The sequence below is a fragment of the Carex rostrata genome, chromosome 4, assembly GCF_964058835.1.
Source record: "Carex rostrata chromosome 4, lpCarRost1.2, whole genome shotgun sequence".
Lineage (NCBI taxonomy): Eukaryota > Viridiplantae > Streptophyta > Magnoliopsida > Poales > Cyperaceae > Carex > Carex rostrata.
The window spans coordinates 6907968-6930982 of record NC_135921.1 but is presented as its reverse complement, the minus strand read 5'-3'; the positions used below and the strand labels follow the sequence as shown (position 1 = coordinate 6930982).

Sequence of the window (23015 nt, the reverse complement as noted above, 5' to 3'; positions counted from 1 at the left end):
CGTTCTCCTAAAAAGGCACGGAATTTTTTTCGCAAACCAATTCACATAAGTATTTTTTTTCATAAAAACCGTTTGTGTATACCTTTCACACACGGTTTAAATTTTAAAACCGTGTATGATTCTTATTTGTTATTAAAATACATTTATAATGAGCTAGCATCCGTATTTGCTAGCTATTGCGCATATAAAAAAACTATGAACTTGTACACAAAAAAAAGTTTTTTGGAGATTAATAATTCATGCTTGAGGGAACATAATCATCATTGGCATCAAAATCAAAATCAGAATGTTTAATAAATATTATTGTTCATGGAAGCAATTATTGAGTCATATTTCAAGAAAGCCGTTATTAATTACAAGAATTTAATATAGGCCCTTGTTTTTGAGCTTTAAATTCAGCCCAAATGGCCTCATTCCCTCACTCTCTCAATCTCACAAGATGGATGCACCCTTTAATCTTTCAACTTTCTCTCTCATTCTGCTCCTTGTTCTTTCTGCAATGCTTTTTCTCTATGAAAAGCATGGAAAAAGAAAGAGTCGACCAAATCTCCCACCCGGAAGCATGGGATGGCCTTTTTTTGGAGAAATCTTCGCATTTATTAAGCAACATCCTTCCACTTCTCTCGGTCGATATATGGAAAGCCATATCCATAGGTAATTAAATTAATTAATGATCATGTGTCTAATTATATTTATTGTATTGTTATATCTGCAAACTTATACTATTGTTTTGAACAGTTGTACAGACTCGCCGTATTTGATTTTGGTATCAGGTCAGATATGTACTGATTTTAAATTTCAAATGAAATCGGTAGTAAATACCACTATTTTTCAAAAAAAAAAAATATCTGCAAACTTATGTGTAACCAATTAATATTGTCGGCCTCTCAGTTGTTCCAGCACTTTTTCTTTCCAACATTTTGTCAACCACATGAATATTGCAAAAATATAAGATCACAGTATGGTTATATTTTAGAAGGATCCTAGAAATTTTTCAGTTGGCACAAAATTATTAGGGCTGCTAATGAGTCGAGCAGGCTCGTGAATCAATGAGTTGAGTGGCTCAATATTTCATAACAAAACGGACTTGAAATTGAAAAAAGTCCGAACTCGACTCGGCTTGCTTTTGAAAGAAAAAAACTCGGCTCGGTTCGGCTTGATTCAGCTCGACTCGCGAGCCGACTTATATTTTTACTTCTTAATTTCTATAAGGTCATGTTCGGCGGCAGCTCCAACTTTTACTGTTCACGTGGGAAAAAAAAATTCAGTCTGAATTTTATTTTCCACGTAAACAGTAAAAATCAGTTCAAAATTTTTAATACCTATTCCTATTCCTATTTCTATTCCCATCAATCCGCCGAACAGGTCCTAAGTCTTGTAATAACCCCTTGTTAAGAGGGCTTCGGCTGGAATTAAATAGAAAATTGATTGGGCTTTTCTTGTCGGACTTAGCTATCAATTAAATAACATGAAAATGGGTTTAGTTCCAGGCCGAAAATAAACTTTGAAATTTAAAAAAAAATTGAAAGTTGAAAGTTGAAATTTTTTTTTCAAATTTTAAAGTTTGTTTTCGGCCTGGGACCAAACTCATTTTCATGTTATTTGATTGATAGCTAAGTCCGACAAGAAAAGCCCAATCAATTTTCTATTTAATTCCAGCCGAAGTCCTCTTAATAGGGGGTTATTACAAGACTTTTAGAAATTAATAAGTGAAAATATGAGCCGGCTCACGAGCCGAGCCGAGTCGAGTTAAGTGTTTACATGAGCCGAGCTGAGTTTTTTTCTTTCAAAAGCGAACCAAATTAGAACCGAATCATTTTACTTTTTTCATTGAACCGAGCCGAATTTGAACCGAACCTTAGTCATTAGCCGCCCTAAAAATTATAGCATGCTGAGTTGCTACTGCATTTTGCTAAACAGAGATGCGCAAATATGTACATTTAGCATCTGGTACTATGTAATTTGCTCATGCGCACAACATGTGATTACGGGACTAGGCTTTAGGTACAAATGTTGACATTATATCCAAATTTTTGTTTCCCTATGTAACTAGATATCAAAATCTCGATCTCTCTTTCTTTTTTTTTGATAAATATGAGAGTGAAGCATTCCAAATTTAAAATTTACGAGAAATTCTTACATCAGATTTAAAACTAAAATGAATCAATAACAATGAAAAGGTTTTTTAACCCTTTTATTTGGCATTTGTATAATCTAAAAGAAGTGCTACTTGCGTATTTAATTTAATAACAATTATAAGGAATACAATAATTTGATGGGGATATTAACTTTCAATAGAAATCTAAATGAGAGAATTTGCATTTTACCCAATAATAGTTCACGCACACCTAATAAACACATCAACCACTGGATTTAATTTGTAGATATGGGAAGATTTTCAAATCAAATATCTTGGGCAGACCAACAATAGTCTCAGCCGATGCAGAGTTTAACCGGTTTATACTTCAAAACGAGGGGCGGTTTTTCGAAGCATCTTATCCGGACAGTTTTATGCAGATCTTCGGAGAGTGGTCAATAATAAATCTGACCAGCGAGAGACAAAGAACTGAGACATATTATACTAAAATTCCTGTCTAGCGACAGGTTGCGTACTCATTTGTTGCCGGATATAGAGCAGCTCGCGCTCCTCATTATTAACACATGGAAGGATGGTTTGTGCCTTTCTGCTAGAGAGGAGGCCAGAAAGGTAGGTAGCTAAATTATATTATGTAATATAACAATAGGAGGGTTGAAATGGCTCAAGATGCATCCTCTAGTTCTCAAATATCTTATCTCCGTTTTGAGAGTCCAAACAGTCGATCCGAACGCTAAACAAGATCTTCATATTGAAATGTGTTTCGAGACAAAAAATTATATAGTTCTTGGAACCTTTTTACTATTTTTCTGGATAGGTACAAAATCACTGTTTTTGGATGGTCTAGAATTTTCAGAAAATTAGTGATTTTATAGCTATCTAAAAAAAATATAAAATTTGGTATGCAATAATATTTTAATATAGATATCATATTGAGTTATTGGGAACAGATGTTTAGAAAATAATAATGTGAGGCACGATTGAGGTATAAAAGACATGAGATATTAGTACTTTGCACAATAGTAACATTAATAGGCCAAAATTGTAATGTAGTCTTAGGATTGTCGTATATATCAATATATTATTAAAGGAGTAAAGCTAGCGTGTGACATGCTCACCAAGAAAGTTTGGTGAGCATAACTCCAAAAGTATATCGGATCGACATCAAATGTCAAATTCAAACCGTTGAAATCCATGTACTTCATGAGTGATGCATATACATGCAAAATTTTGAAAGTTTCGAGTTTATTTGCTACACGGTCAAGTGGTCAAAGAAATAATAAAAATTGAATATATAAAATAACTTATAATAAAATGTTCATTTCTTTAACCACTTGACCGTGTAGCAAATAAACTTGAAACTTTCAAAATTTTGCATATATATGCATCACTCATGAAGTACATAGATTTCAACGGTTTGGATTTGACATTTGACGTCGATCCGATATACTTTTGGAGTTATGCTCACCAAACTTTCTTGGTGAGCATGTCACACGCTAGCTTTACTCTTATTAAAGTATCATATCCCCCAATACATATATACCATAACTAATGACTAACTGGCCTAAAATTAATTTATTAAAGCACACAGAGTAACATTCTATAAATTAATCAAGCATATATACAAACTATAGAATTAACAACAATGCTTACTGATTGATGTACAAATCTTCTTCAGTGAACATTGTATTGTATTTTTATCTATGCAGTTCACATTTTATATGATGGCGAAGAATATCCTGAGCATGGAGCCTGGAAAGCCAGAAACAGAGAAGATCCGGAGAGAATATACCACTTTCATGCCAGGGACAGTATCTATACCTCTCAAATTCCCTGGAACTGCATATTGGAAGGCTCTCAAGGTACATATCACTTCTTTTAAAAAAAGGAAGCTATATTGGAACTCTATAATTATAAAAAAAAAAAAAATGTATCATTACTAAAAATAAGATTACTACAAAAAATGATATGTCAATGCAGTCCCGATCAGTGATTTATAGTGAGATTGGACGCAAGATGAATTCAAGGATGATGGAGATGATTAGGCAAGAATATATGGAAGGAAATAATGACATGCTTTGCTGGTGTCTGACGGAATCAAAGCTATCAAGGGAACAGATCCTTGATGTCCTCTCGAGCATGCTCTTTGGTGGTTTCGACACCACTAGTGTCGCACTTTCTCTCGCCATTTTCTTTCTTGGTCAATGCCCAAAAGCATTTCAAGAATTAAGGGTTATAAACACTTTTATTTTCCCTTTGTCTAATGCATTACATTCTCTTACTCATGTTTCATTCTTCCTTCAAACAATTACTTGGTAATAAACAATTTCTTTTGGGAATACAGAGCAGTATCTCTCTAATTTCCTCTTTTCTTGTAAACTAAATTTTTTATCAGAGCTACCATTTAAAGTCGAAAGTGATATGTTAGTCAACGGGCATGCAAAATCTGCTCTACAAATTAGAAGCAAATGTTTTCTTCGGAACAAGTCTATATTTATAAATAACATACTCAAACCGAGGTGATATTAGATAATGTTGCCAATTTAAAACATCATATTATTATTTATTTATCTCATGATGAAATAAGTTGTATATTATTAAAAAAAAAAAAAGTGGGAGAAACAATTATCTAGTTGAATTGATTCCCTACCGTTTCATTAACAGAAGGAAGTATAGTTTGGTTTGCATTTTATGTATATATCAGGAGTTCTTGATATTTATTTCTAATTTCTGGAATAGGATGAGCACCTTGGAATTGCAAGAAAAAAAACTGAAATAGGAGAAACTAAACTAAATTGGGAAGACTACAGGCAGATGGAGTTCACAGGATGTGTACGTACTCTTAATCTAGATTCCCAATTGAGTAATTGTACTATATAACACTAATTACGAAAATTAAAATAATTGTATTGCATGCTTGCTGGTATATGAAGGTTGTGAAGGAGACTTTGAGGCTAGGCAATGTTGCTAAATTTGTGCCAAGGAAAGCCATTCAAGATGTGCATTACCAAGGTAAAAGTACAAGTATTTGCATATATTTTGTGAAAATGTTCATTATGTAATACACCAACTTGTATAAATTACATATTGAAGGTTATGACATACCGCGCGGCTGCACAGCACTTCCAATTCTTTCTGCTGCTCATTTGGATGGATCAATTCACGAAAATCCCCAAGAGTTCAATCCTTGGAGGTGGCAGGTCAGTAAATGAAGAAGAAGAAAAACACCATTGAACCCAAATAAATGAACGAAAAACCACAAATAATTTAGGGTACAATTCTATCTTTTGGAGGTTCTAATAAAAAACCACATAATATTTCTTTCTATCAATATTATTTTACCAATATATAAGTGAGGGTTTGAATAATTAACTGTACTGGTACAACTTCGAACTATAATTTCTGACAAATGTCCTCAACGTTTACATATCTGATATCACAAACAAATTCTTAATTAATTGGACCATTATTTTTTACATATAGAACAAGTTAACAAGCGCAATAGAATTTATGCCATTCGGAGGTGGTAATCGTATGTGTGCCGGAGCAGAGATAGCAAAGATGGAATTAAGCGTCTTCCTACATCATCTTGTTCGGAATTATCGGTGGGAATTGGGCAAGCACGATGAACCCCTTGCATTTCCATATACTGAGTTTGAGGATGGGCTACCAATACAAGTTTTTACGATCAGTAAAGATGCCAAAATCATGTAAAATAATTACATGAATCATGTAAAACTAGTTCAAAAATCCTGTACAACTATTGTAAGAATTCTGTAAAATAATTTTAAGAATCTTGTAAAACAATTGCATCAGTTGAAATACAAACTGAACAAGCTACATGAATCAATCTAGATATGTAAAATAAGAACTGAAAACTATTGCATAAATCAAGTAAATTATTGCATATATCCTGTAAAACTATTAGATAAATCTTGTAAAACTGTTGTATAGATATTGTAACTCTAACCAATCCAGACTATAAACATAACAAATCGACAGCTAAACTATTAGGTCAGATTAGATCAAATTCGAAGTATTACCAGATCGGATCAGGATCTGCCAGAAGCAACAGATCGGCAGCGATATAGCTTGCCGAATACATAGAGCGCAGTAATGAAGTTTTGGTTACGACTTGCGGCAGATTTCAAAAGAAAAATTGAATTATAAAACCCGTTCTATAAAAATAAAATAATGGATTCAACTTCTATGCTTACGATCTGTTTAGTAATGCTCAACTAGCTAAAACAAAAACACAATGAAATCCATTAGTAAAGTCAAACTTAATTCTTAATTATGATCGCTATTAAAGAGCTTTCAAAATAGATCTATTTAGCATTATATATATATCTACATCGTAGAGCTTTCAAAATTTCAATAACAACGAAAAAACACCAATACACATTCAAAATTAAACTCAAAATCCCATAGGATGGAAACGGCTTCGCCGGCCAACTACATGGCTGAGATCACCTTGGTGTCAGGAGTCAAATGTGCCCAGTCTTTTAAAAGTCGATTTAGTCGGCCGAATATTCGTATTCGGTTGGAATCCGAATAGAAAATGAGTATTCGGTCCAATATTCGATTTCGAATATTCGGCCGCATATTTTTTTCCGCATATTATCTATTCAGTCGAATATTTCTAAAATAAGAATCCGAATAAGAACCGAATATTTTCGAATAAGAACTGAATATTTCTGAATAGAGAATAAGAATCCGAATAAGAACCGAATAAGTTATAATTTCATTTATTTAAGTTTGAACTTATGTTTTATTTATATTTACTTGTAGTTTTGTAATTTGTACCGTGGGTTGTTAACTTGTTCTAACTTGTGTTATGTTTTATTTATATTTATTTGTAATGTTTATCTATGTTTATTAGAGTTAATGCTTATGATTTTTCATTTGAAAATCCGAATAAAAATCCGAATATTCGGCCGCATACTATATATGCAGTATTCGGTGGCTTTTCGAATACCGAATAAGAACCGATTATTAAAACACTGAATGCGCCCATTATCGGCGGTCGGTAAAGCTCCGGAGCGGTGGTTTTGGGCTGAGCTTGGGTTTCAGTCCCGATTTGTATTTTTTTTTCCCTTCAATTCCTTCGTATTTTTCTTCAATTACTTGATCAATTGGCATCGTTTGGAGATGCAAAGGGCATAGGTAGGACCAATTTGGAATTTGGTTGAGTATTTTACTTAATTTCAGTTCTTGGCTCTCGGGTTGGTACCGAATTGGTACCAAATGATGGTACATTGGTTCTCAGGCTTGTTCAAGGGTTGAAAGAAGTTTATTTGAACTCCTTGAAGGGTTTTGAGCATGGCAGGAGTATGGTTTTAGCTTGAATTGGATTTTTGCAAATCATAGTATTAAATTCAGATTTTTCATCACTGAATTGGACCCTTTTCTTGTTAAATTTGTTAACAAGCATGCAATTCTTTTTCATCGGATCATAGAGGAATGTCTAAGATGCAATCCTGCCAAGTTGCACAATTTTTGGAATTTTATTCCTATTTTTAATGATTTAATTTGTGCACAGGCGCAGAGGAGGTCATTCTCACATTTTATTTCAGCATTTTTCATTTTTAAAAGCTTTACTTTAAAAATTCATAATTAATTGGACAAATATCCAAGTAATTTGAAATTTGTGTTAATTCTGTGTGTTTTTGAATTCTCTGGTATGGTTTCTTTTGCATTTTGATCTCTATATTAATTCAGGCTTGCTGATTTTCCAGTAAAAGTCAAATTTGAAGTTTTTAGTGCATTGCAATATACCAGTGATGCTTGATATGTGTTACAAGGCTGAGCCCTTTGCTTGGTCATGTACAAGGAGCTGACTAAAGGGTTTTATAGCATAGTGTACTGACTGATTGGCTGTAAAAACAGGATTGAGTAGAAAAGGACAAGGATCCTAATAATAATAATAAAAAAAAGAGATATATTATGTGTAATAAAGTGATCTGAAGACTTGTCCGTGTTTTTTCTGCGCTTGTTCAAAATTAATATGTAGATGTGAATGACAGAAAAGTTCTTTATTTTTATCTATAAGTTAGTTTATTAAAGCACAAACAAATTCAAAAAAAAATTGCTCATTTAAAAACAAGTCAGTGACAAACTGACAATTGTTGAAAGAGTGAGGCTATGGTGCTATGCATAGAGATTGAGGCTATGCTGCTATGCATAGCGCATTGTATTTTGGTCCGTACTATGAATTAAAGGTTTAAATAGTTTTTATCGCATCATAGTATGCTCGCTGAAAAAACAGCGTTATTCTCAAATAGCGTTGCTATAGTGCAGAATAGTGCGCTATAGCGCCATAGCTTTTATGATCCAAAAACGCTATAGCGGCGCTATTTAGAACCCTGCTATGAATGCATATCTTTATTTTAAAAGTCTAAACAATAACCCAAATCATTCAACATGATGTCCATATAAAAATGTGGTTGGATAACAAATTTTACATTTCTAAAAAAAAAATTTATTATTTTTTTAAATAGGTACAAAATTACTTGATCTAAAGATAGTAAAAAAATTCTAAAAAAATGTAAAAGTTGGCCTCCAAGTATATTTTTACATAGAGATCATGATGACGTTCAAATCACACATTATTTCCTTAGATTTTTTCTAATTTAGTTTCAAAAAATTATGTGATTGCTATTAGCAGTTATAAGCCTATGTGAAGTAATTAGTATACTTATGTATAGATGTTCATCAGGTCCGGTTTGTTTGGTTTTTAACTGAATCGAAAAAATTCAGTTCAAATAGTTCGGTTCGTTGGTTTAATTGAACTGGTTCGGTTCAATTTTTAGTATTATTTGGTTTCTTTAGTTTGAGTCGGTTTATAATTTTTAAAAACCACAATAACCGAACTTTTGATTTCTTAATTTGTTTCCTTGTATTGAAGTTCGTCACAGCATCCTCTTAATTACACCAATTCGTAGAACATGATGAGATAAATGTATGTTGAGATTACCTTGGTGTAATTTGTGGCCGTATATATGGACTATTGAGTCTGGTACCAGTACACAACCTGATGTGTAATTTGTGGCTGTTTAATATTCTGAGCAAAATTTTATTCTCATTTTTTTAGCATGAAAATAAAGTATTATGGAGGCCAAATTTAGAGACCTAGAGGAAGGAACAAGCGGTCTTTCCTTTTCAAATTCTTCTTTGAATAATAAGAGTCCAAAATACAACGCCGATCTGATGGCTTGTAAAGCCGAATATTACTACCAGTGGGGCGAGTACCAAAAATGTTTTGACCTCACATCAGCGTAAGTTTCTTGTTGAATTCTTTCTTATATGCGTTTTAATTGATGAACAATTTGTCAACTTTGCTAAATTTCACAAACAACGGGGAACATTTTAACATCTGAACATTTCATCACAAACAATTCTTTCAAATTTTACAAACAATTTCGGTAACAATTTCCTAAAGAAGCAAAACTTTTTCATTCATAAACCAACATTTCACAAACAATTAAAAAAATGCATTAAAAGAGTACTATTATAAAATTATGTTTTTACTTTTATTCTAAATAACGAAAATTCTACTGCTTTCCCTGTCTATCACTCATTAATTCAAAATGAATCCTTCAGGATTCGCGCTGGCCCCAGATTCTTTATCAAGTGCTTCAAGATTCAGTCTCTTAAACGAATGATCCCTTTGTGATTCGTGCGAGAGCTTCAGATTTCGAGTCGAGTGCTTCAAGATTGGTGGCGAATGCTTCATTATTTGTGCAGCATCTCAATCAACTTAGACTCTTCATGATTCGTGCTATCAGCCAATGATCAACTCTTAACGTTTCAATTTTCGTGCCGATTTGATGAACTTCAGGAATTAAACCCGACTAGGCAAAGGCCTCGCGATGCTTCGGCAAATTTTTTGAAGTGGAAAGAAAAGTGTGTAAATTTTTTTTATATTTATAGCAAAAATTAGTATGTTATATAGATAGTTGGTACAGTTGTTTTGGGTAACTCCAGTTTGTTATTTATGGAGAATATATATTTCTAATTCTCCTATTTGGCAATATTTACCTCTTACAACAAAACTCCAATCGGAAAAGAAGAGTTCTCCTCTGATAAGGAAAACAGATATTTGTATTGTAATTTAGTCAAATAAATCAAGTCTCATCTTCTACTTTATTACATTTGTTTGCCACTTTGCAATTAACATTGCCTATAATTTTGAGTTAGTGAAATGTAGAGTTCACCTCTGACAGGCAAAATAGATATCTGGATAGATGGACTTCACAAACCCTGCTTGCGACTCGATCAATAGTGGGAAACAAAATTTTTGTTGAAGAACTTTTTAGCTCTCGCTCGATCCTCCAACAACCCTACTGATACAGACAAAAGTTCGGTTGAATGATGTAATGAAATATCTTGTTAAAAAAAAAACAACTTAATTTTTGTGTCAGTCCAAAGATCAAAGAGTACCAAGCCATATTTCAAGTTTTGCCATTCTCTCTGTAGACGAATAATACACGGATTGAAAGGCTACACAGGTTTTGAGATGATTTTGAGGAGGCATCTTTTTGAGCAGTTATTAGAACTTAATAACTATATGTGAAAGGGGTAAGACAAACAAATGTTGATTAGAAAAATTAGTACCTGAAAGTCATACATTTGCGAGTCATAGTTGTACTATCTTTATCGGCAGCTGTAGAGAAACCCATCAAATATCTAGATTGACTGAAGTTCCTACTGAAGAAGACCCTTTTTAACATGAAACAATAAGGAATAATAGTAACATATTTGACTTAAACATTGAAAAGTAGACATTTTAGGAAAGAGAAGCTATCATTAGCATACTCCTACCATAATAAAATTTGTCTCTAATGATTCAGGCCACTTGTGTTGAGAGAAAACCTGCACAACAAAATCATTGGAAGATGAAATACATTGCAATTTGCAAGTCAAATCATGCTGATGCATTGTCAGTAGAGATATTATAATGATTATTTAGCTTCAGAAATATAAAGAACCTTGGTATAGATAAAAAGTATATTATTATTAATCTTAAAAGATATGTTCATTCCACTAATTATCACTTTGAAAATGATGCTGTGTTATGAATGCAATCAATTATTTTTAAAAAGTAAGGATTCCACTAACCGGTACAGGTTGGTTTGCATTTTTTTTGTAAATTAAAGAAAGTGTGTACGCCATTTTTTCTAGTAATTCCAAAAATTATCACTTAGTTCTAACATATAGACTTCTTAAGTATAAAGACTCATCACTGATGAATCAATCATTGACATAATATATTTGGTTGTCTCTTTATTGTTGACAAAAATCACTTAAGTACTAACTCAAGAGAGAATACAAAAAAAGAAAAAGAAAAAAGGAACAACAAAGAGGAGCAATGACAATGGTATACCTTAGTGCAGACAGAGACAGTAGAGAGAGGCAAGACACGCAGATGAAAATCACACCATTGCTGGTGGATAACCTGGCACATAATAAGCAAAAGAGGATAAATATTTTTTTTAGTAAAATTAACAAAAACCTAAATGGAAATCAGGTGAAAAAAAAGAGAAACAGCAGGAAAGATTATATACAACTCTTACAGTTCAAATAGTCTCAATATTTGATATTGCAAATTAAATTCCCCCCTCTTTATTAGCAAGCCAGCATGCATTGGTAAAATTATGTATGAAATTTTAAAATAAAGGTGAATAAAGTAAAATTATGTAATTACCACACAACTGTTATTATTAGACAAAAAGTAACATAATATGTTGGGGGTCCTTTGCGATTTTTTAAATTGACCATGGCTATCAAGTATCATGTGGGTGACACTAAAGTATTAACAAAATATCGCGATTTTTCACATTGCGACTCTGCATTCACAAAATATTCACTCATCAACAAACACTATTTAAAACTAATGGATGACTAACCAGATTTTAGGACCATTGGGTTGTCAACTGTTGTTGAGCTACAATTTTATTAGTAAGAAAAATAAAATTGGGTTTGTACATATCAGTGAGTAACATTTCAAAGTAATTATTTTTCTTTATACATTTTACTAATATTTATCAACAATATGAATTTTAATAGTTTTTCTTTTACTTAAGGAGAACTACAGTATAACGCCATGCTCATCTGCATAAGTTATATATACACAAAAATCGATACGATAACAGACATTAGGGTGCAAAGAGAAAATTGTTAATAAATTATAGGGCAAGAAGTTCAGAAAATTGTTCAAGTCAACTATGAAATTAACACAACATAGCTAAAAATTTCACATATAAAGGACAAATCAACTAACCTTGTTTTGTTGTCTTACTCTATGACAAAACAGAAGAATACAGTCTTCACACTGTTTCCATTGTTCTAATTGCGTTATCCACCTAATGTACTACAAAATCACCTTCAAATTTTGGAACAGGTAAATTGCATAACCACACAAATTTTTGAAATAGGTAAACATGAATTTTTTTTTCAGAAATTAAACATAAAAGAAGAAACATAGATAACATATTGAATGAACTTCAATACAGTATTTTTTTTTTAAACTAATACTACCTTTTTTTACATTTTGAAATTAGTGTTTTTCAGAAAATTATCATTACGGAAGGCCTTTAGTAAGATGAACTTTCCCGGTGATTGTTGGTCAACTTGGGACCGACTACATTAAAAACAATCAGATAAATTTGATGAGTGTGTAGTCAAGGGTTAGTCGGAAGCAAGGAACACCAACCGAAATTCATGAATTGTCATCGGCAAATGTGTCGATCGAATTAGCATACCCATTTATCTACCTAAATGGTTTCCGGAATAGTGAAGAGGCTAATCCATCACAATTTGATCACTTTAATTATTTTGAAGTGATTTGGTTATTACCCACTCAATAAAGGCTCATGTATGAAAATGAAAAATGAAAAATTGACTGAGAAAGAAGAGAGAAGAAAATAGTTGCCTGAATATAGAGAGACGGAGATAAGCATAACAGGTAGAGGTCTTTAAAATTGTTTGCAAGAGGACGGAGGAACGGTGGATAGGCCCACGGTAGTAGATGAGGCCAGCGGAGTAGAGATGGCAAGTCTATGAATCGACTCAATTGGTCAGAGCACCGCCCTCTGACAGACGAAGTGAAAAGGTAAAACCGAGAACGGAGAGAGGAGAAGCGAAGGAAAGCGGCACTTTTCTTTTTGGAAGAGGAAGGAAATTGTAGAAGTCGGGAGGAATAATTTTTTTCTGGAAAGTAAAAAATAATTGGGAGAAGAGCGGTGTCGTACCAATTTCGCTGACAGAGGGACCCGTTTGGCTGTGTTACATGGGTTACTGTTCACTCCCCCATCCAAAATTAATATATAAGATAGATTGGGGTTTTGAACGTTTCGCATTCTCTCTCTCCAATCCCGTGTTCTCTCCTCCGACATCGCATTCTCTAAATCCAACACGCATTCTCTCTCTCCAGTCTCGCATGAACGTCAGCGAGCAGCTCCTAGATGCTGTCTCTTCATTTTCTCTAGCGAAGACACTTGAATCCATAGGTAACAGTCCAGATCTTGTTAAGTAATGATTTTTAGGGTTTAAAATTAATGTAGTCCAGATCTTGCATTGATTTTGTAACAACCTATGGTTTAATGATGTAGAACAATTAGGAAATTTTGGGGGGCCCAACAAATGTGGCAAGTTGTGAACACAGAACAAAAAGGCTCTGTGCGTTCGAGATTTTAGGATTTAGGGTTTTAAACTTGCTTGAGAACTAGAGTAAGGATTAATGACTGAACACAAGAAAAATTGATCGTTTGCATTCAGTACTTTGGCATGTTGAACTTCCTTGAGATATAGGTTTTTGGATTTAAAGATGAACTTTGCATGGTGAACTAGCTCTTTAGCCATTTGCTATAGGTTTAGGATTTTTGATTGAAAGAATTATTTATAGCATTATTTTGTTGCTAACAAGATTATGTGTTCTGCGAATGTTATGTATGGCTCGTACTAAAGCTACCGTTGGAAGAGGTAGAGGCAGAGGAAAACGCACTAGAACTTCTGACAATATAGTGGAGTCGGAGGAGGCAAGGGAGTCAACTGAAACGAGTGGTGATGAGTCACCCTTTGAAGCCGAGGCAACCAAACACCCCTTGCACATAATGCAATCAACTCACAAATAGCAAGCACTAATTGACAAGAAGACGTTGGCTAGAATGACAGTTCGTCACGTCAACCACTTGTTAGAATGGAATGACCGCTACGAACCCTATCTAAAGGCGTTGGCGTTTTATGGTGTTCACCAAATTTAGCAGGTCAAAATCAACGATGCATTCATATGCGCTCTTGTTGAACAATGGAGACCCGAGACGAATACATTTCACCTACCTGTCGAGGAAATGACCATCACACTTGAAGATGTGGCACTATTGCTCGGTTTACCGATGGACGATATGCCGGTATGCAGGGCCACCAACTGGAAGTGGGAAGAGATAATTGCAAAATATCTCAGTGTCACTCCAGACACGGATGCAATGGAAAACAAGTCTGCTTTGTTGCTCACTTGGTTGCGGACCATATGGGAGTCTAGACCCGGGGTCAACCGATATCGTGGTACAATAATATTTCTGAGCCTATATTTTGTGTATTTTGAGGTCGTTTATGTTGACAGATTTGACGAGCAACTCAGTGCCCTGCATGTACTTGAGTTTGCTTGGCAATTTGCAAAACATTCAATCGTATAGTTGGGGTTTGACAATTCTCGCAAAATTGTATAGGGTGTTGTGCCATGCATGTAAGAAAAATGCAACGCAAATTGCGGGGCCACTTGGATTGATGCAAATATGGGGTTGGGAGCGTTTCAAAATGGGTTTCAAAATGGGCCGTTCGGTTGCATTGTCAAGAGTTGTGCTCCGTGGCCTAAGTCCCGGAGATGTTCCACCAAGAGGGTTTTATTGGTCAGCAAAGCATGAATGGAAGAAGGGGAGAACAAGTACACCCTACAAGATTATCGAACGATGCTCGATATCATGCAAGATGAGGACGTGGAATGGATCCTGTATGACATGTCAATCCGTTCAATCTTGCCACCCGCTTGCATGGCTGGCCACAAATATTGGTTGAGTATAGCTCCCTTAATTGATTTCAGCATTGTGGAGACGTACCATCCTGACCGCGTGATGCGCCAATTCGAAAAAATTCAAGTCATTCCACCTTCCGCTCATTCGACGCTACATGACATCCATAAGGTAGATTGTCAAAAGTATCCAACTAAAGATTGGTTGGAATACCACTACGAGCATGTAGCTGCTTGGAACGATAGGAAGAAATTGATTGTTGATGAGACGAGACCTTATGATCATCGATCGTATCTGGCGTACATAGAGTGGTACAATGCAGCGACAATTCCAATCTTTGCCACCTATATTAGTATCTCGGCGGACGGGGTACTGGTAGACGAGCGGCTTGGCCATCGTAGAGCTAGGAAAACCGAATTGGTAAGAATACAATTACTTGTTCTTTATTGGAATGATAAAATTTTATTAGTGCTACAATTTTTTTATTAGTATGAACGCAAAGAACGATCTCTAGAATGTGTTCAGACAAAAAGCAACATTGTTTTTTTCCCAAAAACACTTAGAACACAAGATAAATTTATATCAGTGCGTTCAGATTCTTGGGTGAAGGAGGTTGTTTAGAAATATGAACACAGAAATCTCATGGACTGTGAGTCTTTTTCAGATTTAGTGGATCTTATCTGGGAAAAAAATTGAACATAACAAACAATTACATATGTGCGTTCAGACAAGCATAAGTCAAATTGCAAAGGATTAATGAACATATTTATTTTAGGTTGCCAGGCGGTCCAAATTGCAAAGGATTTAGTGAGGAAAATCTGATCCGACATAGACCTTGCGACTGAGCATTTTGTTTTTCTGATCGTTTGTTCTCTTGGCTTGACTATTTATGCCTGAAGCACCCCTTCATAATCCACTTATGATCTAGTTCACTATCCAAATAATAGGAGGTAAATTAAGAAGCATGTTTCATGTTTCATGAATTAGTGTAGTTAAACTGTGCAAACTAGTGATCAGTACCTTACATGTGGCTTGTTTTGAAATTGCAGAGTACATCTAAGTGCAAGTTCTACATGTGGGAGAATTGAGTATGAGGAATTCTTTGTGAAATAGGAGAACTCAACATGAGGATTGAAAGACAATTTGACAGATCAGATGTAGTCAGCATAGTAGCTCGACTAAATGATGAGATAGCAGAATTGAAGAAGCACAATTCCTTGCTAATAGAGGGTGTTATCAAGGTTGTCGCATCAAATGAGAAGCTACAATTTCTTGTTGCTGTCAATTTACTTATAGTGATTTGTGTTTTTCTTGTACTAATTTGGAAGTAGTGAGAAATTATTGTAATAATTAGTACTAATTGGCTAATTACTGCTTTTGGGGATGCAAAAAACCCTAAACCTTATTCTGATTGAGTGGGGGGGAGTGGAGGAGGTGGCATGGGAGGAAAGTGGGGAGATATCCCTTCTCCATTCTTCAATTCATTGTCGAATATCTTGACATCATCAACTGTGTGAACTACATTACGAAGTGTTAGTTATATATGTTGACAATGAGTGTAAATAGCCAAGCCAAGAAACAAAACGATTAGTGATGTATATGATATGATAAAATGTACTGATGTCGGGATTGGGCAATCCCCCATTTGACACCAAGAATTTTTAATTATTGAACAATCAGTGTAAATAGTCAAGCCAAGATAAACAAAACGATCAAAAAGACACAAAAAAAAAACAATGAAGCAGAACCATATTTAGGTATCAGTCTATTATTCCTTCAGACAACAAACTCAATCTTGATTGATGATCAAGCTTTGGCTTGACAATCTTTTAACCAAGCACAATTAAATTAGAGAATGCATCAGAATAGGGCCATGATCGGAAGTGGAGCTGAGGCTGAATCGCTCAATGATGTCCTGAAAAAACTGGTCGACGGTCTTCAAATCGGGACCGATTGCCACGCAGATCCCACGAAACCCGTCCGACCTTTGTTGCTTGCTCAAGAAATGATCGCACTCCAGTCTAGCCTACGTGGTGGCTTCGTTTTTTCCACCACTATTGTCAGGGTAAGCGGGAATCGAGACTTCAATGTTTGGTGAAGACTTTAATGTTCAACTGGTCGGTTCGGTCTTTACCGAAATAAAATAATCAAACGAACCGATCGATTTCAGTCTTTTAATTGGAGCATGAACAATGTACCGATGCAAAGTGATGAGACACACACCTTTTCCAGCTCGGCTAAGAGGTGTTGAATAATTGTAATAATTTATGTTTTTGTGGAAATCATCTAATTAAAAGTGTCTATTAGCCGGATCCGATCCGAAACCGATCCAAATTCAATTAATTTGGATATGATATGGTTTAAAAAATATAACCGGTTAAATTATGAGTACGGTTACAAAATTAATAATTTAATATCCGAACTGAATCCGAATCAAAACCGATACTGTAATGGATAGGATATGAATTTGATTTAGTTATCCGACCCATAACCGAACCTGACTCAATATCCTTATAAATACCCGATAAAATGATAATACCATTTCTTTATAATTATTTAATATAAACGCATATATTAATAGAGGAGGGTTCAAATGCCTCCATGTTTTTGTGCCTCCATCATGCCTCCATCTCTCTCCATTATTGTCAAAGTTCAAACAGTCAATCCGAACCGTTCAACCTAACCTCCATACTAAAATATGTTTGGAGACCAAATTTTATATTTTTTAGGAATTTTTTTACTATTTTTTTAGATAGGTACAAAAATATTGTTTTTAAATGGTTCAGATTTACTTATTTTGTACTTATCTAAAAAATAGTAAAAAAATTAATAAAAATATAAAATTTGGTCTCCAAACATATTTTAGTATGGAGGTTAGGTTGAGCGGTTCGGATCGACTGTTTGAACTTTGAAAATGATAGAGAGAGATAGAGGCATGATGGAGGTACAAAAACATGGAGGCATTTGAACCCTCCTCATATTAATAACTATGAAAAGACAATTATTTGTAGTATTTTTTAATTTTTTGAATGAAATTTATTGTTTTTTTCGCATATATTAATATACTATTATATCCGAGTGAGGCTATGCTACTATGCATAGCTCAGATTAATCCGTACTATGTATCAATATCTTCATTTATAAAGTCTAAGCAGTCGATCTATAACGTTTAAAATAAATCTTTATATGAAAATGTATTTGCAGATTAAGTTTTACTAATTTTTTTTGATAGGTAGATAATCATTGTTTTTGAATTGTTTAGAATCTTTAGATAAAGCGATTTTCTACCTATTCAAAAGAAATAGTAAAAAAAAATTTAAATAATATAAAATTTAATCTGCAATTACATTTTGATATGGAGTTCATGTTAAACAATTCAAATTGATTATTTGAACTTTGAAAATGGAGATAATAATTCATAGTATGGACTTTTGTGATATGTATGCTTGCTGGTTTCATACTGTTTGCCGCATGGAGTAGGTATGACAGTGTTAAAGAGAATATCGAAAAATGAAAGAGTTGAAAATTCAGACAGGCGCTACTAATGTGATCAAATCTCAAGTCTGTAAGTTGAAACTGTAACAAAAAAGCCCAAGGAATCAATGTTGGGCCGGCCTACTAATAGATCTGACCTCTCTTTGCCCGGCCCATTTAAATCTGACCGCTCCACTGCATCACTGCTGCTCCGAATTCTCCTCGTCTCTCGTTCATTCCTCATCACCTCCTCCCACTCTCCCAGCCGCCGTGTAAAAATCTAGTCGGAAGAAAAAACCGAACCAATAAAACAAACGAACGAACGGCGAGATGTCGTTCAGAGGACGGGAGCTGTACAAAAAGGTGGTGCGGGAGGTGGGGAGCAAGGATCTCCCAAAGGGAGTGATGGAGTCGATAAAGGGGTTGATGCCCGACAGCAAGGTGGTCATGGGGCGAGCCCAGCGTGGTATCTTTGCCGGACGCCATATCCGGTTCGGTAACAAGGTCAGCGAGGATGGCGGCAACAAGTAATCCATCCATTCTCCTCTCTTTTGCTTTCTCTAATTTGGTGTAGTGGTCTCTCTCTTTGTTGATTGATATCCATTAATTTATAATGCACGAACCATGTACTTGAGTTTGAGTTGCTTAATTGTAATTTAGTCTAAATAATTTTGGGTTTGGGCGTTAAGCATCAGCAAAGGTGAAATATGAGGATCCTCTAAAGCAACTTATATCAGTACTAAATGATTATAATTTACCATTTTTTCATTTTCCCCACAGTATATATGGATATCTAGATAATTGAATGTGTGAAATTGCTCATGAAGGAATGATCATATTTGGGTCCTAATTGGTGTCAATAAATATGATTTATCCTCCTTATCTGTTATCTTCTATTACAAACCCTAGGTCATCTAGCAATTATCTATTGTGCTGTTTGCTTCTTAGAATATTGCCACATTGAGTTGTGTTGTCATAATTTTGTTGCAAGTGACTGTTTGAGCTAAGTTTTTAAGAAAGCTTCATGGTTCATTCTAAAATTGTACTGAGAACCTGCAAAAACACTGTGAGGTTGTGGCAATTACATATCATCAATCTTGGACATAGTAAAAATTGCATTGCTATTATTTTTGTATGCTTAGTTTTAACAATTTTCCTAATCATGCAACAAATTACAGATAGGGCTTTTGAGAAATATAACAATGTATGTGGTTCTAATTAGGTATTAGAAGGAGAGAACTTTGATACAAAGGTCCATTTAGTAATCTTTCTAAAACTCAAGAAGGGCTCAAGTTTTTATTTTTTCTAATGCTTTGTCTATCACCGAATATTAAATACAATCATGTATTGTATCAAGCCAGGTACATGTATGGCAACACAGTTTAATTTCATAATTCATTAACCAATTTTCTTATGTTAAATCCGCATTGCTTAGATCAAGGCGCACATGGAAGCCAAATGTGCAAGAGAAGCGCCTATTCAGCTACATCCATGACCGCCACATTCGTGTGAAGGTGACCACACACGCTCTTCGATGTATCGACAAGGCCGGTGGCATTGACGAGTACCTCCTCAAAACCCCATACAATAAAATGCAGACTGAATTGGGTGTCATTTGGAAGGCCCGTGTCGAGAAAATGTATGCTCAGTTAGGTCAAATGGAGGTTGGTTTTTTCTCTCCAGAAGAAGAGGCTAATATCGCGAAAGGGTTTGAAGAGGCCGGAGCTACCAAGAAAGAAGTGACAAATGAGTCGAGGAGAGTGGTGAAAGAAGAGGGAAAGCAAAGAGGAGATGGTAGGAGCAAAGGGAAATTCATTGTTGTTGGATGAGATGTTGCGCGAGTTTTTGTTGGTTCCTTTTCGAGAGTCTAACTTGATTCTGATTTTTTTTTTATATATTTTCTTTTCTTTTCTTCTTGTATTTTCAGAATGTTATCATTCTTGTTTGAATAAAGTATGGACGTCTGTAGTTCTGTTTAGTTTTACAGTTCTTTTTATTATTTGAATTAAAGCATTTGCTCAACAAATCTACTCTAATATCTGTTGTGTAGATTCAAAATGTTTTAACTTGTTCATGGTTGGTTAAATAGGAAAAAAAAATTAATTAGCATGAATAAAATGTCTGAAATTGCAAATATAATAGATTCTCCAATACACACTGATCTTTATAAACAAAAAATACAAGCAGGAGTGGAGAATACAAGTGAAAATTAGGGGCTTTCATTTTTTTTTTGCTAGCCTAGTTTGGCAATGACATCATTGAGGACTGATGTGGTCTCGGCAAAGTACTTCTCAGCTTCTTTGGGGCTCTTTATCTTGGCCGCATGATCAAGCTGTAATTAGCAATCAAACAAACACATACATCAGCTTTTCTTAGAATCTGTTTTTTAATTTCTTTTTAATTTTACTGATGTAGATGCTCTCAGTTAAAGGAAAAGAAAAAGAGGTTACCTCATCGATTGTGGCAAAGAGTTTGCCATAGATTTCCTTGAGAGGCTTCTTCTCCTCCTTGGGCTTAGCAGAGATGATGGTGTTGAGGTCATAGCGCAGGTACGATGCCTTCAACCGCAGGTCATTCTGCACGTATGGCCACGCCTTCTTGTCAATCTGCGACTTCAGGTTGAAGATGTCTTTTGCCGATTCCTTCACCCGGACCATCGCCTCTGACGGACTCAATGGCTGTATGTAGAACCTATTCTTCAGTGGCAGATCAAAATCACGTGCTTGGTCCGAGTTTTCGGTGCCGGCTAAAGTTAACATAAAATAAAATTGTTATTAAATTGAATACTTAAGAAGGTTTTTGAAGATTATGTATATTTGTTATGATGAATGAAATTACACACTTTTTCTGGATATTTATTTCAAAACAGAAATCTGGCTTTGAAGGTATATTTGTTTATATGTACGTACTGTGTGGACAATAGATTTTTATTCAAGTGATGCCAACTAATTAATTATGACCTGAAAATACAGCAAACAATATATATTCAGAATCAGAGATGAATCATTCCAAACAAGTACATAAAGATTATTTCTAAAAGCAAAATTAAAACAAACAGGTAAATGATGCTTACGTAATCCACCGGAAGGCAGAGGAGGAGGACCGATCTTGATCGAACGGGCCGCAGCCAGTGCAACCTGAGCAAATGCCCCACCTGTCACCCCGGCAGCTATGAGTCCGAGTGCGGCCCGCCTGCCAGTCTGCACAACTGTCTCACTCTCAACTGGTGATTGTTGGGCTCTGACAATGAATCCAGCCCGACCTGCTGAGATGCGCCTGCTTGACAATGAACCCAGCCCGACCTGCTGAGATGCGCCGGTCATAGAAGCCATAGCTTGAGCCATCCCTCTCCTCCTTTTATTTTTCCTTTTGTTTTGCTTATTACGTGTAACGGTTTCTTGTGTGAAGCAGAAATAGGGATTATATTTTTGAGGGGTTTGATGCAATTGTGCCTTATCTGGTCGAATATTAGTTGGATAAGTTGATGACCAGTGGTTGCATGCCATGTGGCAGGTCTTGTGGTTTGGATACGCAGTAAGCGGGATTGGGTGGTGACTCAGCCACTAGATAAATGACACGTGTCTGATTCTACTGGACTGGAAATTGATGTAAAGCTGTAAATGTTATCTAGCCCGGCAATAAAAAGCTTTTAAAGGTTTTAATTGATTTATTTACCGGGAAATTTTTTTTACTGGATTGTATGTACTTAGGTTATGAAAATGACATCACAAAATATACTCTTCTAGAATTATTATATTTCCTTCCGATTGTTTAAACATGGGATAATATCTACTTGGTAATGAAATAATTTCATGATGCTGACAATATCTTCTTATCAATCCAAAAGATGCTTCAAAACTAAAAAAGTAATTGAAAAGGTATTGTGTTGAACATATAAATATATAAATATCCTAGTTATTAAGTAAGCAATTTAAGAATTGTTTGGTTATGCACCGAACGTCGTTTACAGATTGTTTGATATTATCATTTTGAAAAGCTTGAACATTTTTACAAATGAAGAAACATATATTACATTTCATCAATATATTATAATATAAATGATATTTGTACATCTATAAAACTGCATATCGTATTGGACTTTAATTAAAACTATATTTATGTGATTATCAGGAGCGGATCTAGGATTTTCGTCGGGGGGAGGCAAAAAAATATCGAATCGGATTTAAATAGTTTATCAGATTTAAATCCATTAACTAATAGGATACTCGATAAAAGAACAATACTTTGACTTATATTTTTCAATGCATTGACTTATAATTTATGATATTTTAATTACCAATTATAATTCAATAAATTTATTTTGATTTTAACACTAAATTTAACTCAAATTACAAATCAAACATCTAGAGGGGCAGAAAAATTTCTAGAGAAGGGCAAATTCGATCAGTATCGATAAA

At 34.7% G+C, this 23015-nt stretch overlaps 3 protein-coding genes and 1 long non-coding RNA gene across 7 annotated transcripts; 2 read left to right on the top strand and 2 right to left on the bottom strand.

Annotated features, from left to right (window-relative positions):
* Positions 1-433: 433 nt before the first annotated feature.
* On the top strand, positions 434-5809 carry LOC144553207 (steroid (22S)-hydroxylase-like). Its single transcript, XM_078301305.1, has 8 exons — positions 434-654; positions 2385-2707; positions 3805-3957; positions 4076-4327; positions 4835-4927; positions 5029-5107; positions 5189-5295; positions 5579-5809. The coding sequence occupies exons 3-8, from the start codon at positions 3817-3819 to the stop codon at positions 5807-5809; spliced, it is 903 nt and encodes a 300-aa protein (XP_078157431.1). The 5' UTR covers positions 434-654; positions 2385-2707; positions 3805-3816.
* Positions 5810-9655: 3846 nt separating this feature from the next.
* Positions 9656-13384, bottom strand: LOC144552763 (uncharacterized). 4 transcript variants are annotated; one of them, XR_013511221.1, is made up of 6 exons: positions 13029-13384; positions 12378-12479; positions 11481-11552; positions 10712-10969; positions 10312-10440; positions 9656-9969 (listed from the first exon to the last, which is right to left on the bottom strand). It is a non-coding gene; the product is annotated as an uncharacterized LOC144552763 (long non-coding RNA). The 4 variants fall into 4 exon arrangements; XR_013511220.1 differs by lacking the exon at positions 9656-9969 and having other exon boundaries at positions 9979-10440; positions 10712-10816; positions 10919-10969; XR_013511219.1 differs by lacking the exon at positions 9656-9969 and having other exon boundaries at positions 9979-10440.
* A 5392-nt stretch (positions 13385-18776) lies between these two features.
* LOC144552922 (Ribosomal L28 family) lies at positions 18777-20569 on the top strand. Its single transcript, XM_078300958.1, has 2 exons — positions 18777-19124; positions 20033-20569. Exons 1-2 carry the CDS (start codon positions 18928-18930, stop codon positions 20424-20426), a joined length of 591 nt encoding a protein of 196 aa, XP_078157084.1. The 5' UTR covers positions 18777-18927; the 3' UTR covers positions 20427-20569.
* Positions 20570-20710: 141 nt separating this feature from the next.
* On the bottom strand, positions 20711-22040 carry LOC144552919 (oxygen-evolving enhancer protein 3-1, chloroplastic-like). Its single transcript, XM_078300956.1, has 3 exons — positions 21671-22040; positions 21048-21343; positions 20711-20929 (listed from the first exon to the last, which is right to left on the bottom strand). The coding sequence occupies exons 1-3, from the start codon at positions 21939-21941 to the stop codon at positions 20831-20833; spliced, it is 666 nt and encodes a 221-aa protein (XP_078157082.1). The 5' UTR covers positions 21942-22040; the 3' UTR covers positions 20711-20830.
* Between the last annotated feature and the right edge of the window lie 975 nt (positions 22041-23015).

Coding starts and splice junctions, on each gene's coding strand:
- LOC144552922 (XM_078300958.1), top strand. CDS start 18,928: ATGTCGTTCAGAGGACGGGAGCTGTACAAAAAGGTGGTGCGGGAGGTG. Junction 19,125..20,032: donor AGCGAGGATGGCGGCAACAA/GTAATCCATCCA, acceptor CGCATTGCTTAG/ATCAAGGCGCACATGGAAGC.
- LOC144553207 (XM_078301305.1), top strand. CDS start 3,817: ATGATGGCGAAGAATATCCTGAGCATGGAGCCTGGAAAGCCAGAAACA. Junction 4,928..5,028: donor AGATGGAGTTCACAGGATGT/GTACGTACTCTT, acceptor TGGTATATGAAG/GTTGTGAAGGAGACTTTGAG. Junction 5,296..5,578: donor TCAATCCTTGGAGGTGGCAG/GTCAGTAAATGA, acceptor TTTTACATATAG/AACAAGTTAACAAGCGCAAT.
- LOC144552919 (XM_078300956.1), bottom strand. CDS start 21,941: ATGGCTCAAGCTATGGCTTCTATGACCGGCGCATCTCAGCAGGTCGGG. Junction 21,344..21,670: donor TCTGCCTTCCGGTGGATTAC/GTAAGCATCATT, acceptor TGTTAACTTTAG/CCGGCACCGAAAACTCGGAC. Junction 20,930..21,047: donor TCTTTGCCACAATCGATGAG/GTAACCTCTTTT, acceptor TGCTAATTACAG/CTTGATCATGCGGCCAAGAT.